At 38.7% G+C, this 11,477-nt stretch overlaps 1 protein-coding gene across 1 annotated transcript; it reads right to left on the bottom strand.

The window, feature by feature from the left end:
- Nucleotides 1-302: 302 nt before the first annotated feature.
- On the bottom strand, nucleotides 303-10,735 carry bmp5 (bone morphogenetic protein 5). Its single transcript, XM_006800742.3, has 7 exons — nucleotides 9,704-10,735; nucleotides 7,196-7,388; nucleotides 3,053-3,201; nucleotides 2,495-2,692; nucleotides 1,715-1,791; nucleotides 1,479-1,589; nucleotides 303-1,346 (listed from the first exon to the last, which is right to left on the bottom strand). The coding sequence occupies exons 1-7, from the start codon at nucleotides 10,194-10,196 to the stop codon at nucleotides 1,197-1,199; spliced, it is 1,371 nt and encodes a 456-aa protein (XP_006800805.1). The 5' UTR covers nucleotides 10,197-10,735; the 3' UTR covers nucleotides 303-1,196.
- Between the last annotated feature and the right edge of the window lie 742 nt (nucleotides 10,736-11,477).

Below are 11,477 nucleotides of genomic sequence, written 5' to 3' on the forward strand. Positions count from 1 at the left end.
GGTAGCATCGTACTACTTAGCATTACCGCTCCCTAAGAGCATGTCATCAGGCTCTGTGGGTGTACTTCTAGTTTATATCATACTTGTCAAACATTGATAAATCTGAGACGGTACTTTGGCAGCAGTGAGTAAAAGATCCACAGAATTCCAAACAGAAATACCTAAAAAATAAAAAATAAATAAATAATGCATTTATTTCACCACGGATTTTTTTTTCTTCTTACAGATTTATAGCTGTGTGTGATAAATGAAGAAAGAAAAGCTGCGAAGTCAATAAAAGCCGAGCAAAGATAAGAGCTTTCAAGTGGTACATTTATTAAATACACAGCACTCTACGTTAAGATACACTACTTTCCAAACATGAGATCGAATATGTGCGGCGCAAAGATGTAACTATGACAAAGTCCACAGAGAAATGAGAAACAGTGTTTATGTAAGAGATAAACATTGTTAAAAAAATAAGCGAACACTCAACATTATAAGCGTTTCATTCCAGACTGACATATTCCCTTTCTGAGAACACCAGAGAAAAAAAAACTGGCTTGGAAAAGGTGAAACAGTATCAACGCTGAAAGACGGTGACAGCTTGAAAACAGCTTTGGGCAGTTTGGTTTATATTAGAGACGCTCAGTGTGTTATTTTAATCCTGTGATCCGATTTAATTTGAAATATTTCCAAGAGCCTGTTGAAGTTGAGACGTTAGTGTTAATAGCATAATATGGAGATCCCCCTTGTTAATAAAATGTGCTTGTGTTACAGTATCGCGGGACATTATTCTGTATGCGTCTGTCATGAACGATTACCGTTCTGAACTGGGAATGAACTCATTAAGAAATGAACATTGAAATACAGTGTTTATAGCGTTTGTAACACACTATGTATAGAAAAAAAAGAAGAAAAGAAAACAACAGAAGAGGAAGCGATCATAGTGACTCCAGTGAACAGTTTTCTCATAAAAGATATACAGTCCTAACCAATACAAAGTATATGCCAACGGACACAGAAGTTAAATGATAACTGTTGTAAAGTAAAATTAGTATTTTGTCCTAATCATTTAAATATCAAAATATTCAGTGCTATTTTTTTTAAAAAAGGAAAATAAATTAATAAAACTCTATATACATAATACTGAACATGACATCACACCTCCAGCAATTCCCATGCCAGACTGCATAAATTAAAATTGGCCTCGCCTGTTAATGGCACCCGCAAGACCTAACTACCATATTTCTATATTTCTTCAGGATAACATTTGAGCTGTCATCAAAGTAAAGTACTGATATTGCGTTGAGCTTGGTTGGGGCGCAGCATGGTTTTGGCACATTGTCAGGAAACATTAAGTGGACCTATAAATGAGAGCATAAAGTAGAGTTTAAAGAGGTGCAACAGCAGAGAGTTACAAATGGTAAGAACGTTATTAGCTTAAAGCCAGACTTTACTGCAACGCGCATGCGGGATACACTCTAAAGAATGCTTACCAGAGTTTGCACAATAGCATGATTTGTTGCATTCATGTGTGCGTTGAGTGGAAAAGAGCACTCGCCATCACAGTAAAAAGCAGCATAGCCCTCCGGTGCAATGATCCAATCCTTTAGAAAAAGAAGACATTTAGTATACCTGATTGATAATCTCATAATTTGACTAAATGAGTAATTTTTGTGTGATTACCTAACAATTTTTTCATTGTAAGAGATGTCGAATATTTGTGTTTTACCTGCCAACCCAAGTCCCGAAAGCTGACATAAAGCTCGTGCTTCTTACAGGCTTGCTTCTGTTCACTGGTGTTATAATCTGAAAAATAATAGTACTTTTTTATGACAAGAAATAATTTTTTTGACTTACTACAACATGCTATTATGAATGTATTGCTTTTGGAGTTAACGGATGTTTCAGAGAATTATTAATACAAGTTGAAGTAAAATTCCTTTCATTTATAAAGGTAATTGGTGGATAATAAGCATTAATCAATGTGCTGGATTATTTATCGAAATGAACAATGACATGTGTAGCCACTTATAAACAAATTTCTTTCCAAAGAAAGAAATCAAGAAAATACTTTGAGAAGAAGAACAAAGAACAGCAGAACTATGATTACAACTGCCTCCTTGTGGCTGTCAAGCTCACATTTCACAATATGAAACCAAAGACAAACATAAAACTAACAATACTGACTCACTAATTAGGAATCTTGCCAGTAACAGGGATAAAATGTAAGGTTCGTTTTGAGGTTAAAACCATAAAGAAAGGAACATGTAAGGTAATAAAATATTTTTTTTTAAAAACGTCATCCTCTGGCGAGTGCTGCCAAGTGATTCTGGAAATACAGACCAATAATTTTTAATCTGACAAGCACGGACAGACAGTCTGCTGAACAGGTCAGCAACAGGAACAAAGGATGTAGTGAAACGGATTATTAAAAGACTCTGTGTAGGGTAAAAGAAAGTATTCACAAAAACATATTTTAGCATCTAAGCTGCATTTTAAGCCCACTTACCTCCAGTTTTTGGTGCCTTTGAGGATTGTTGTTGATTATTCAATTTATTGCGATTGTGGTTCTTTTTTTTCCCACCAGCAGCTCTGACTGAGCGAAGCAACACCCCGCTGGCCTTGAAGAAAGCAACCAGGAATGGCTGTTTGGACTGGGGCCCGTTCCTCCCGATGATTCCGGCAGATTTTATGTTTATACTTCGTCCTTTAAAAAAATAAAAAGGTAAATAAAACTTTTGCAACATTTAAAGTCAGTGGGTAGTTTTAGAAATTTATGACTGCTTTCAGAGTAAGCACAAATACAAAAACCAGGTCAGCTCATCTTAATTTTTTTTGATTTATGGCAATTAATTGGTGGGAATTGGTGATAAATAATCATAATCCAAACACTGCCAGACATTTGACCTGATGTCACATAAAACATTTTTGTAAAATCAAATGCAGATATTGTGGATTGTCTTGAAAGGTGAAGTTGACCTTTTAAAAGGTTAGGAGTTTAAAATAAATCTAAAGTGATTACAAGAGAAAAAAAAAGGAATGGAAAGAAAAACTGAACTCCACTTGCCATCTACAGTTTCCACACAGAGTTGCAGGCCCAGGTTCTGCTGTGGATTCATCACCCAATGGTTACTGGTAGCTGTTATGTCAAACACTAGCCAGCCTCCATCAGATGCCTGGACCTTTTTGGAGTCAAGTAAGAACGTCTCTGCATCTCTAAAAAGTCAATGAAAACAATGTCATAAACATCTGCACTAAATAAGCTACAGTTAAAATGAGCAAAAACAGCTGGTGCATATATCACTGGCTACTTTGTTAGGCACATCCATTCAGCTGCTTGTTAACACAACTGTCTAATCAGACATTCACGTGGCAGCAACTGAGAGAATTCAATCATGGTAAAGACAACCTGCTGAAATTCAAACCGATTCAGAATGGGGAAGAAAAGCGACTGAGATCAGAGAAGAATGGCCATAAACGCAAACGCAACTCAAATAACCATTTCTTAAAACCAAGCTAACCAAAAGAACTTGTCTGCGTGCACAAAAATTGGACAACAGAAAATTGTGAAAATATTAGGTAAGGTCAGAATTTGGCCTAAACAACATGAAATAATGGATCCATCCCGCCTAGTATCTGCAGCCTACCTGAATATTGTTGCTGACCATCCCTTTATGACCTCAATGTATCCAGCTTTCTGTCTATACTCTCTTTCCCCTTACCCTCCAACTGGTCATGACAGTTTCTTCAGTTTCTTCCTATGAAAAAGGAGTTTTTTATTCCCACCCTCACAAAGTGCTTGCTTATAGGAGATTGTCTGATTTTGCTGTAGGATATTTACCCTGGCATAAAGCACCCTGGGGTGACTGTCGATGTGATTTGGCACTAAACCTGAATTAAATTGAATTGAACCTAATTGAATTGAATCTTCTGATAGCTGCTTTCAACAGGATAAAGGACCATGTCACAGAGCTCAGACTGTTTAAAACTTGTTTCTTGAACATGACAATGAGTTCACTGTACTCAAATGGCCTTCAGAGACACCAGATCTTAATCCAACAGGGCACCTCTGGGATGCGATGGAATGAAAGATTGGCATCATAGATGTTCAGCTGACAAATCTGCATCACCTGTGTAATCATATCAATATGGACCAAAATGTCTGAGAAAATAAAGTGGCTGGTGAGTGCACATGTACTTGGCATTATTTTCTAGAACATGTAGACTGAATCTTATCACGACTGAGTACTTTATTCCAAACTCTGTGGCAACTCTTCCCTCCCTCCTTTAGAAATCAAACATTTTCATTCTTTTTTTTCCATATGTGTATTTGCAAAGATATATAATGACTTTAATTTGTGTGATTTCTTTTGGGGTTGTTTTTTTTTCTCTTGTTTGTCTGATTTGTTATGTTTTTATGCTTTTCCTGATAATGAATAAAAACTAAAAAATAATTAAGAAATCAAACATTTATCTTAGTACTGAAATGTGCTGATTTGGTCTGTAAGAGTGTTAAACTCATTACTGTGTGCTGGACCTGAAAAGAAAGCGGTGCTTTTGTTGGAAAAACCTTTCGCTAGTAATAAATAGCAGAGTCGTGGGGCACAGGGTTTGCCAGTACTTCAGAACTTTCAGGAGCTATGAATCATGCAGATCAGCTGTTTTTCTTTTGCTGTTTTTTAACATAAGCTTGACATAAGGCCTCAATCAACTCAACGTTGAAAAAAAAGCCCTACTTCCTAATTTGCATTGGATTCCTTTCAAGTTGCAGATCAGATAAAGCAGAGCCTGTTACGTTTTTGTGGTTGCCTGATGCTGGTCAGAGACAACCAAGATTTTCCGTCAGTCCTTCAGGAACCATTTATGTCTTTATTGCAGGTGTAATAAAAAGCAAGCATAATCTTTATGCATGACATACTTCTAAACTTCCTTTTTGACTTTTGTAGCTTTTAGCTTATTTCCTGTGATAATTTAGCCTGAGTAGGTACAGGTTTTTAGCTGTATCCAAGAGTGCAAATGTTTATCCTACATTTTAATCTGGGGTCACTAGATGTACTGCTCCACAAAGAATGTGACTGAACACCAAAGCTGAGTGGTAACTGTTCAGACTGCTCTGTGTTTAACAAACTATGTTCACAAGTTAATATTTTCCATTAGGAATTCATGTTCAGCAGTAAAGTTCAGTACCAGAGCAGGTGTGACTCTGAGATAGGTGTGTAGTTGTTTGAAACTACAAGTACTCTGACTTTAAGTATACATTTGACAACCTGTATGGATACAAAGTAGAGCATTTTCACATTGTTTCTGTGTTTCATTAACTCAGTGAAGACACTAGCAAGTAAACATAAACCCTGCAAGTTTAAAATAGCAAAATAATTTGTGCTAATGTTATAAATTTTAAAAAAACAACTTAAAGTTCAAAGAACTTATTAGTCCTCAAATACATACATAAAGTGTATTCTGGTTACAGACTCCACAGACTTCCAAAATACCAGCATCTTATATACAGTGTTATTCTCATGCACCATTTAACACATTTTCTCTATCACTGGCCATTGCTTTTACTTAACTTTTATTATTTTAAGTAAATGGCAGAACATGTGGACAGGAAACAATTTTTTTAGTGGGATTTGATTTTCTTTAATCAAATCCCACTATTATATTAATGTCAGTCTCATAAAACCCCTAAAAAACCCAAACAAAATGGCTTTTAATTTGCTACAGAGACCACAACCTGTTCAATCTGTGCTAAACTGATTTTGTTGAATGGGCCAAATGAGAACCACTGGCAATCATGAGTATTTATATAATCAGCATTTTGTAGAAACTTAGTAGAGGTTTGTGGCACAACTTCACCCGCTTCCAACGTACAAGGTGAAGAGGATATGGTTTAAAAGGGGGTCAGCAACTTGTGTAGTATATAAAACAACATTAAGGGCACAGGCTGAAACTCGTCTGTGTCCATAAGCAGCATTCTGCCTAACGTGCTAGAGGCAAACACAAAAGAATCTGTTTGGCCTACTCATACTGTAACTGCATTTAAGCTTTTATGAAAAATCAAGAAAACTGTTCTCTAAGATTTCAGTCACTGTGAAAGACTCGTGCCTGTTTGTGAGCACTAATTCAAATACATGAATTAGTGCTCACAAAGCATGTGTGAAAACATGAACTGAGCATTCTTCCCCTTTAAGATGGTAGAGTCCATTGACTTGGACCTTTTCAAAGCCCCGGAGGGCCATATCTTCCCTTCAATCACCCACACACATTTTTGGCAAGCAAATGTGGGCCCACTTTTAAGTGCACCCTTGTGTATTCAGCTATGTCTTGCTTTAAACTTCCGGAATATTGTTAAGACAGGCAGGTGGCGGGCATAACAGTGACCACGGGAGCACCCTAGGGAGCCTCCAACCCCCCGCCCCCCGATACGGGCCCTCGTGGTTTCATCTGGGACACAGCCAGCTTGGCAGGCAACACAAGACGAGTGATAACTGACGGACCTTCCAAGCTTCATAAGTGGCCAACTTGCTAATGGAGTTCTCTTTATCCGTGAACTATATTTGTAAGGCAGACATGGTGCGAATGAAGGAGAGCAGAGTTTGAGATGGGAGGATGTGCTTTGCAAGTGGAAAGTTTCAACCCCCGACAGACAATGGCCATTATGAAATAAGATACAAATCGAGATGCAAATAGTTTTAAATAGTTCTCACTTTTTGCAGTAGCAGCTACTTCATTCTGCTTTTTCACTACAAGGAAGAAGCTTCCAGCCTGTCTTACATTTCACTAAACCTTTAAATAACTGAGAACAAACTTAACATAGGTCCTTTGTCTTTGTTCTTTTTTTAAAAAGACTGACTCACTTTATGACTCATTTTCCCCCCTTGTTTATCTACAATCATTTTATGCCCATAAAATGAAGCAGTAAGTCCTTTAAACTGTAATCCAAAAAGTGCTGGGACATTTTAGTTAAATGCAAGTGACCGCATTAGTAAAAAGAACACTTTCATGAGTTTACTAAAGCAGTAAACACCAACTGGTTGAGGTAAAGCATTTTAGTTACTGGACAGTTTAAGCTATCGTTATGTAATAAAAATATCAGAAATTATTTAGAGATTACCCAGTTAAACAGTTCAGGACTTGGGCGAATGCACAGAGGTACAATCACATTTAATATGCACATTTAATACATAGTTGCGGTTGGTCTGGCACTTACTTGTTTTGATACTCTTTGATGACTTGATATATGGTCACCTTCAGGGTAATATTGTCGTAGCGGGCATGACTACGGTCCTTATAGATCCTAAACTCAGCTGCAGTCACTGCCTCCCCGTCCGGTATTTGAGTCAGATCAAAACGGAACTCCTTGTAGTGTCTTCGTTGGTGAGAAAAATCTTTATCTTTCTCCACTGGAAAAGAAAATACTTTATGACAAAGTTGATTTCTACCGGGAAGAAAAGTTGATAAAAATATATATATATATGTATAAATGTATGAGTTCACCTCCTAAACTGCTTCTTAAGCTGTTTAAAGGAAAAAATATGCTAGCATCAATGCGCAGGAAAAAAGTGTAATTTATCACATCTTCTTTTGCATTCAAGGTCCAATCCAAACATTTTGACTACCAACAAAAGCACTTTCCAGTTCATTAAATCAGTCAACTCAATACAGGTAGCAGTTCCCAGACAGGCCCTCTACTGTGTGCCTAACTGCATTCTCTGGCCATGATGAATGGGCTGTCAGTTAAGAAAAACAGGCTGATTTCAATTAAAGACACTTTCGTCTGCTCCTCAAGTAAGAAAAAGAGCAGACAGGATTCTTCAGCATCACATGAGTGTCTACTCTGACCTCTTTTCTGACCTCATTCTGACCCCTGCTAGGCTTCATAAAAAGTAGCTAACCCTTAAGCTTGAAAGTAAAATATTTCTAATATAACAGATAATATAAGATTGCTTTTTAAGGCTTGTCTTTTTTTTTCTTAATCGGTAGATTTGTTTTATACCTATGTGGAGACAAGTGGAGGATATCTGATTTTATATATATATATATATCCTCAATTTCAGCATCAAAGAGCTCCAGTGTACCTACATTAGGAACATGCTGACAAAGTGACCTCGGCCATCTCTCACCTCCACCTGGTAGCAGAGAAAAGGCATGTGGCTGAGGTCAGCGGATGTTCTGACATCCACGGTGATATCATGCAGTGCATTTCCCTGATATTTTATCGAGAGGGAACGCCTGCCGTTACTTAGCACAAACAGGTCAGAGGTCAGCTCTGACTTTTACCCACTGAGCGCGTTCCATTATATTAGCCACGGGTGGTAATCTGAAACAGAAGTGCCACTGAGAACACAGAGCATTTACCTTTGAAATAGCAAATTATTAAATAAAAATGTAAGATATCAGTTTTATTCAGCTGGTTCTAACTGGGCTGTAATGAAATTATCAAATGACTGATGTTTCATTAATAAAAGACCCCCTTTTTATGCTGTCTTGTGTGTTTGGATGTTTGAATAGCTGGCTTCTTATTGATACTAGAGTAAGCATATTAAACCGCATAAAATACCACATAGACATTTTAAAACAGTTGAGGTCAGTAGCTATATGTGAGTGTACTGTAATAAAGACAGAGCCCCATTGAACACTCCACTGACAGTCTCCAGAATGAGAGCAGAGCCTTCAAGCCTGACAGTGTACATGCCCTGGTGTAGCTGTAAGTGGAAACAGATGGGCTGAGACCAAGGTGAGGGAATAATGTTACAAGCAAGTCTCCACAAATTCGCTTTAACATGTTTTACTTTGTATTTTGGAAAATACAATCCTTAAAGAATAAAATTGTGAAACTTTGTTAATGATATGTTACAGGGATTTGTTTTTAAATATTCAGTTCTGCAGGACTGTGTAATAGTTTGATTAATATTCTCAGTGGCATTGCAAATATTTTTAATCTCATGATGGAATAATAAATGGTACAAATAGCACAAATATTATGAAAGGGGCTTGTGGTTTCTCTTAGTGACAGAACCTCAAATATGAGTATCAGTCAGTATCACCCTCTTTTAACAACAGGAAATAATTTAGGCCAATTTTCTCAAGGTCAGACAGTCATCTGATAAGTCGCTGTGAACTGCTGGGTTAAGGGTCGCAGCTACCGAACAAACACAATCATTATACATAAAAGCGACTTAAGAAAAAAGTAGAAAGCAGCACAAATTGATGGGTCAAAACGTTCAGCTCGATTGTGTTAAATACAAAATATTTAACAGGAGTCTGTAGCAACCCCTAGGTACTCTGAGAATGACTGATGTCTGACGACGAACTTTAATTTTTTACATTTAGATGCACAAATGTCTTTTCAAAAATTATAAATCTTGAATTTGCTCCTCGGCAAGTTTTTGTATGAGAGGTAGCACAGGTTTCTTAAAAAAAATATTGCACGTGTGTCCGGTTATTTTCCAGAAATAAGTGTTAATATTTTTCATCCCAAAAAGCAGGCTCGTTCAGCTTATGTTGGTATTTTAAGATTTGCCTTAATGTCATCTATAATAAGAGAAATAAAAAGTTTAAAATCCCTCACTTATCTCTGTCGAGGAAATAGAAATCTAGTGAAAGATGAACAAGTCAATTTCTTTCAGTGTCCGTGATAACCAAGAATCACCTGCACATAATGTATATATTGATTTATAGCACGTGTGGATATTGATCCCGTCTTAATGACACTTACCCAAATTGACAAAACTCATAACCATGTCGGCGTCATTGAGAAAGTTGGTGTCTTGCGCTGTGGTGAGTGCGGGGCTGTGGCCTACGAGAGGGGCCGCTCGGTAAGGCTGTGCCACACGGGAGTAGCCGGCATGCTGGGGGTTGTAGTAACTTTTCCTAGAGTGCCCTTGAGCCTTGGCACTAAAGCTCTTCCCTGCGCTCTCCTGCACGCCCTCCTCCTCATCCACGGCCATGGCGTTGTACAGGTCGAGCATGAACAGCGGCGCGGAGGACGCCTGCTTCCCGGGAGAGAAGGGCCTGGGACGGTGAGGCAAGCCCAGGATGGAGAGGATCTCTCTCTGTATCTCCCTGCGCTCGTGATTGCGCAACCTCCTGTAAATAAAACTGGAGTGCACATGATTGTCACTTAAAACGCAATGCACGCACGACAGGAAACTCAAACAGCTCCACGCAAGTCCAAGTACGGCACGGTTCAAAGGTGTAAGCGCTGTCATCTTGACAAATCAGCTCACTTTGAGATGTGAAGATGAACTACATCGCACTCAGTGAAGGGAGAGAAAAAAGCGCAACAATTTATGCTATAGTTGTGCCAACACGGAATCATAGACTTTCCATATTAGCCAGAGGCACCACAACTTTCACGGTGGTAACTGAGGAGGCTTTTAGCAGTCTGCCCTTCTACAAATGAGGTATCAGCTTGCAGAAAAATCGCCGCTCCTCTCCTGTGTGCGAGCTTCCTCCAGCAGCAGTATTTACGCCTCCAGGGTCCATCCGAAGTCTCAGCCACACCAAGTATTTATGGAGCTGTGTGACCCCGTCCCTCACCTTACTCCTTTGTGATGAAAAAACGTGTAGGTACGCCCATAACGTCGGGGGATAACCTGGAGTTTCCAAGTGGATAAAATGTGTTGAACGGTGTCAAAATTAAGCAGAGAGAAGCGTTCGACTCATGCCCCGGCGCGCATTTTTCTTTCCCCCCTCTCTCTCACTTTTTTTCTCCCCACTGAGAATGTGTATTGGGGCTAGTTGCCCTTTGAGTCCACCCCACACTCCTCAGCTTTTGTTTTTGCGTCCTCCTCTAGCGGCCGCAATAAAACTTCAGCCCGGTCCCATGATGAATGTGGCGGCTCAGGAGTGTAAAAGGAGACACTTGAAATCCGAGAGGCCTTCTTAACGAGTGAAAGAATAATGACAGAGCCTTTTAATCACCTCAAGTTATTGAAGTCTTCATAAAAGAGGGTTTCAGCTGCGTCCACCGCAAAACAACGAGGGTCATATTTTTATCATGTATGGAGGATTCACAGGTATGGAAATATTAAATACACTAACAAACAAGGAGAATATAGTAAAGCCATAATTCAGGACGGGAGGAGATAAAGGCCTACTGTAAACCACATACCGCACGTGGCTATATGCTTTAATTTAAAATTACATAAATTCACTCAACAGCAAGAATTAAACATGAGTATTTAAGTTTATTGCAGAAAGCTCCACCCTCATGGGACATGAAATAAACACAAGCGAAAGCCGCCGTGCTGGGATAATTAAACATATAAACAGAGAGGGATTCACGTGTGATGAGTGGCTACTGTCCAAAAAGGGGGAAAAGGAAGTCTTCTTAGAAAAATTCATACGCATACTAAGATGTTGCCACATAGCGCCATCTAGCGTAAAAACCTGAACCTGAAGTGACTGAAGTTTCCCTGCCAGTCACAGAGCGTTTTAGCTGAAGCTGCGCTCATCCAAGTTTCCTAAAGCAGTGTGTCCTAATTCGA

The sequence above is a fragment of the Neolamprologus brichardi genome, chromosome 13 (genome assembly GCF_056152115.1).
Source record: "Neolamprologus brichardi isolate AB-2024 chromosome 13, ASM5615211v1, whole genome shotgun sequence".
In the NCBI taxonomy this organism is placed as follows: domain Eukaryota; kingdom Metazoa; phylum Chordata; class Actinopteri; order Cichliformes; family Cichlidae; genus Neolamprologus; species Neolamprologus brichardi.

What these genes read in the sequence shown, in the direction of transcription:
- bmp5 (XM_006800742.3), bottom strand. Translation starts at nt 10,196, where the DNA reads ATGACAGCGCTTACACCTTTGAACCGTGCCGTACTTGGACTTGCGTGG. An exon ending in AAAGGCACCAAAAACTGGAG is followed by an intron (nt 1,792 to 2,494) that starts GTAAGTGGGCTT and finishes ATTATTTTTCAG; the next exon opens with ATTATAACACCAGTGAACAG. An exon ending in TTCGGGACTTGGGTTGGCAG is followed by an intron (nt 1,590 to 1,714) that starts GTAAAACACAAA and finishes CTTTTTCTAAAG; the next exon opens with GATTGGATCATTGCACCGGA.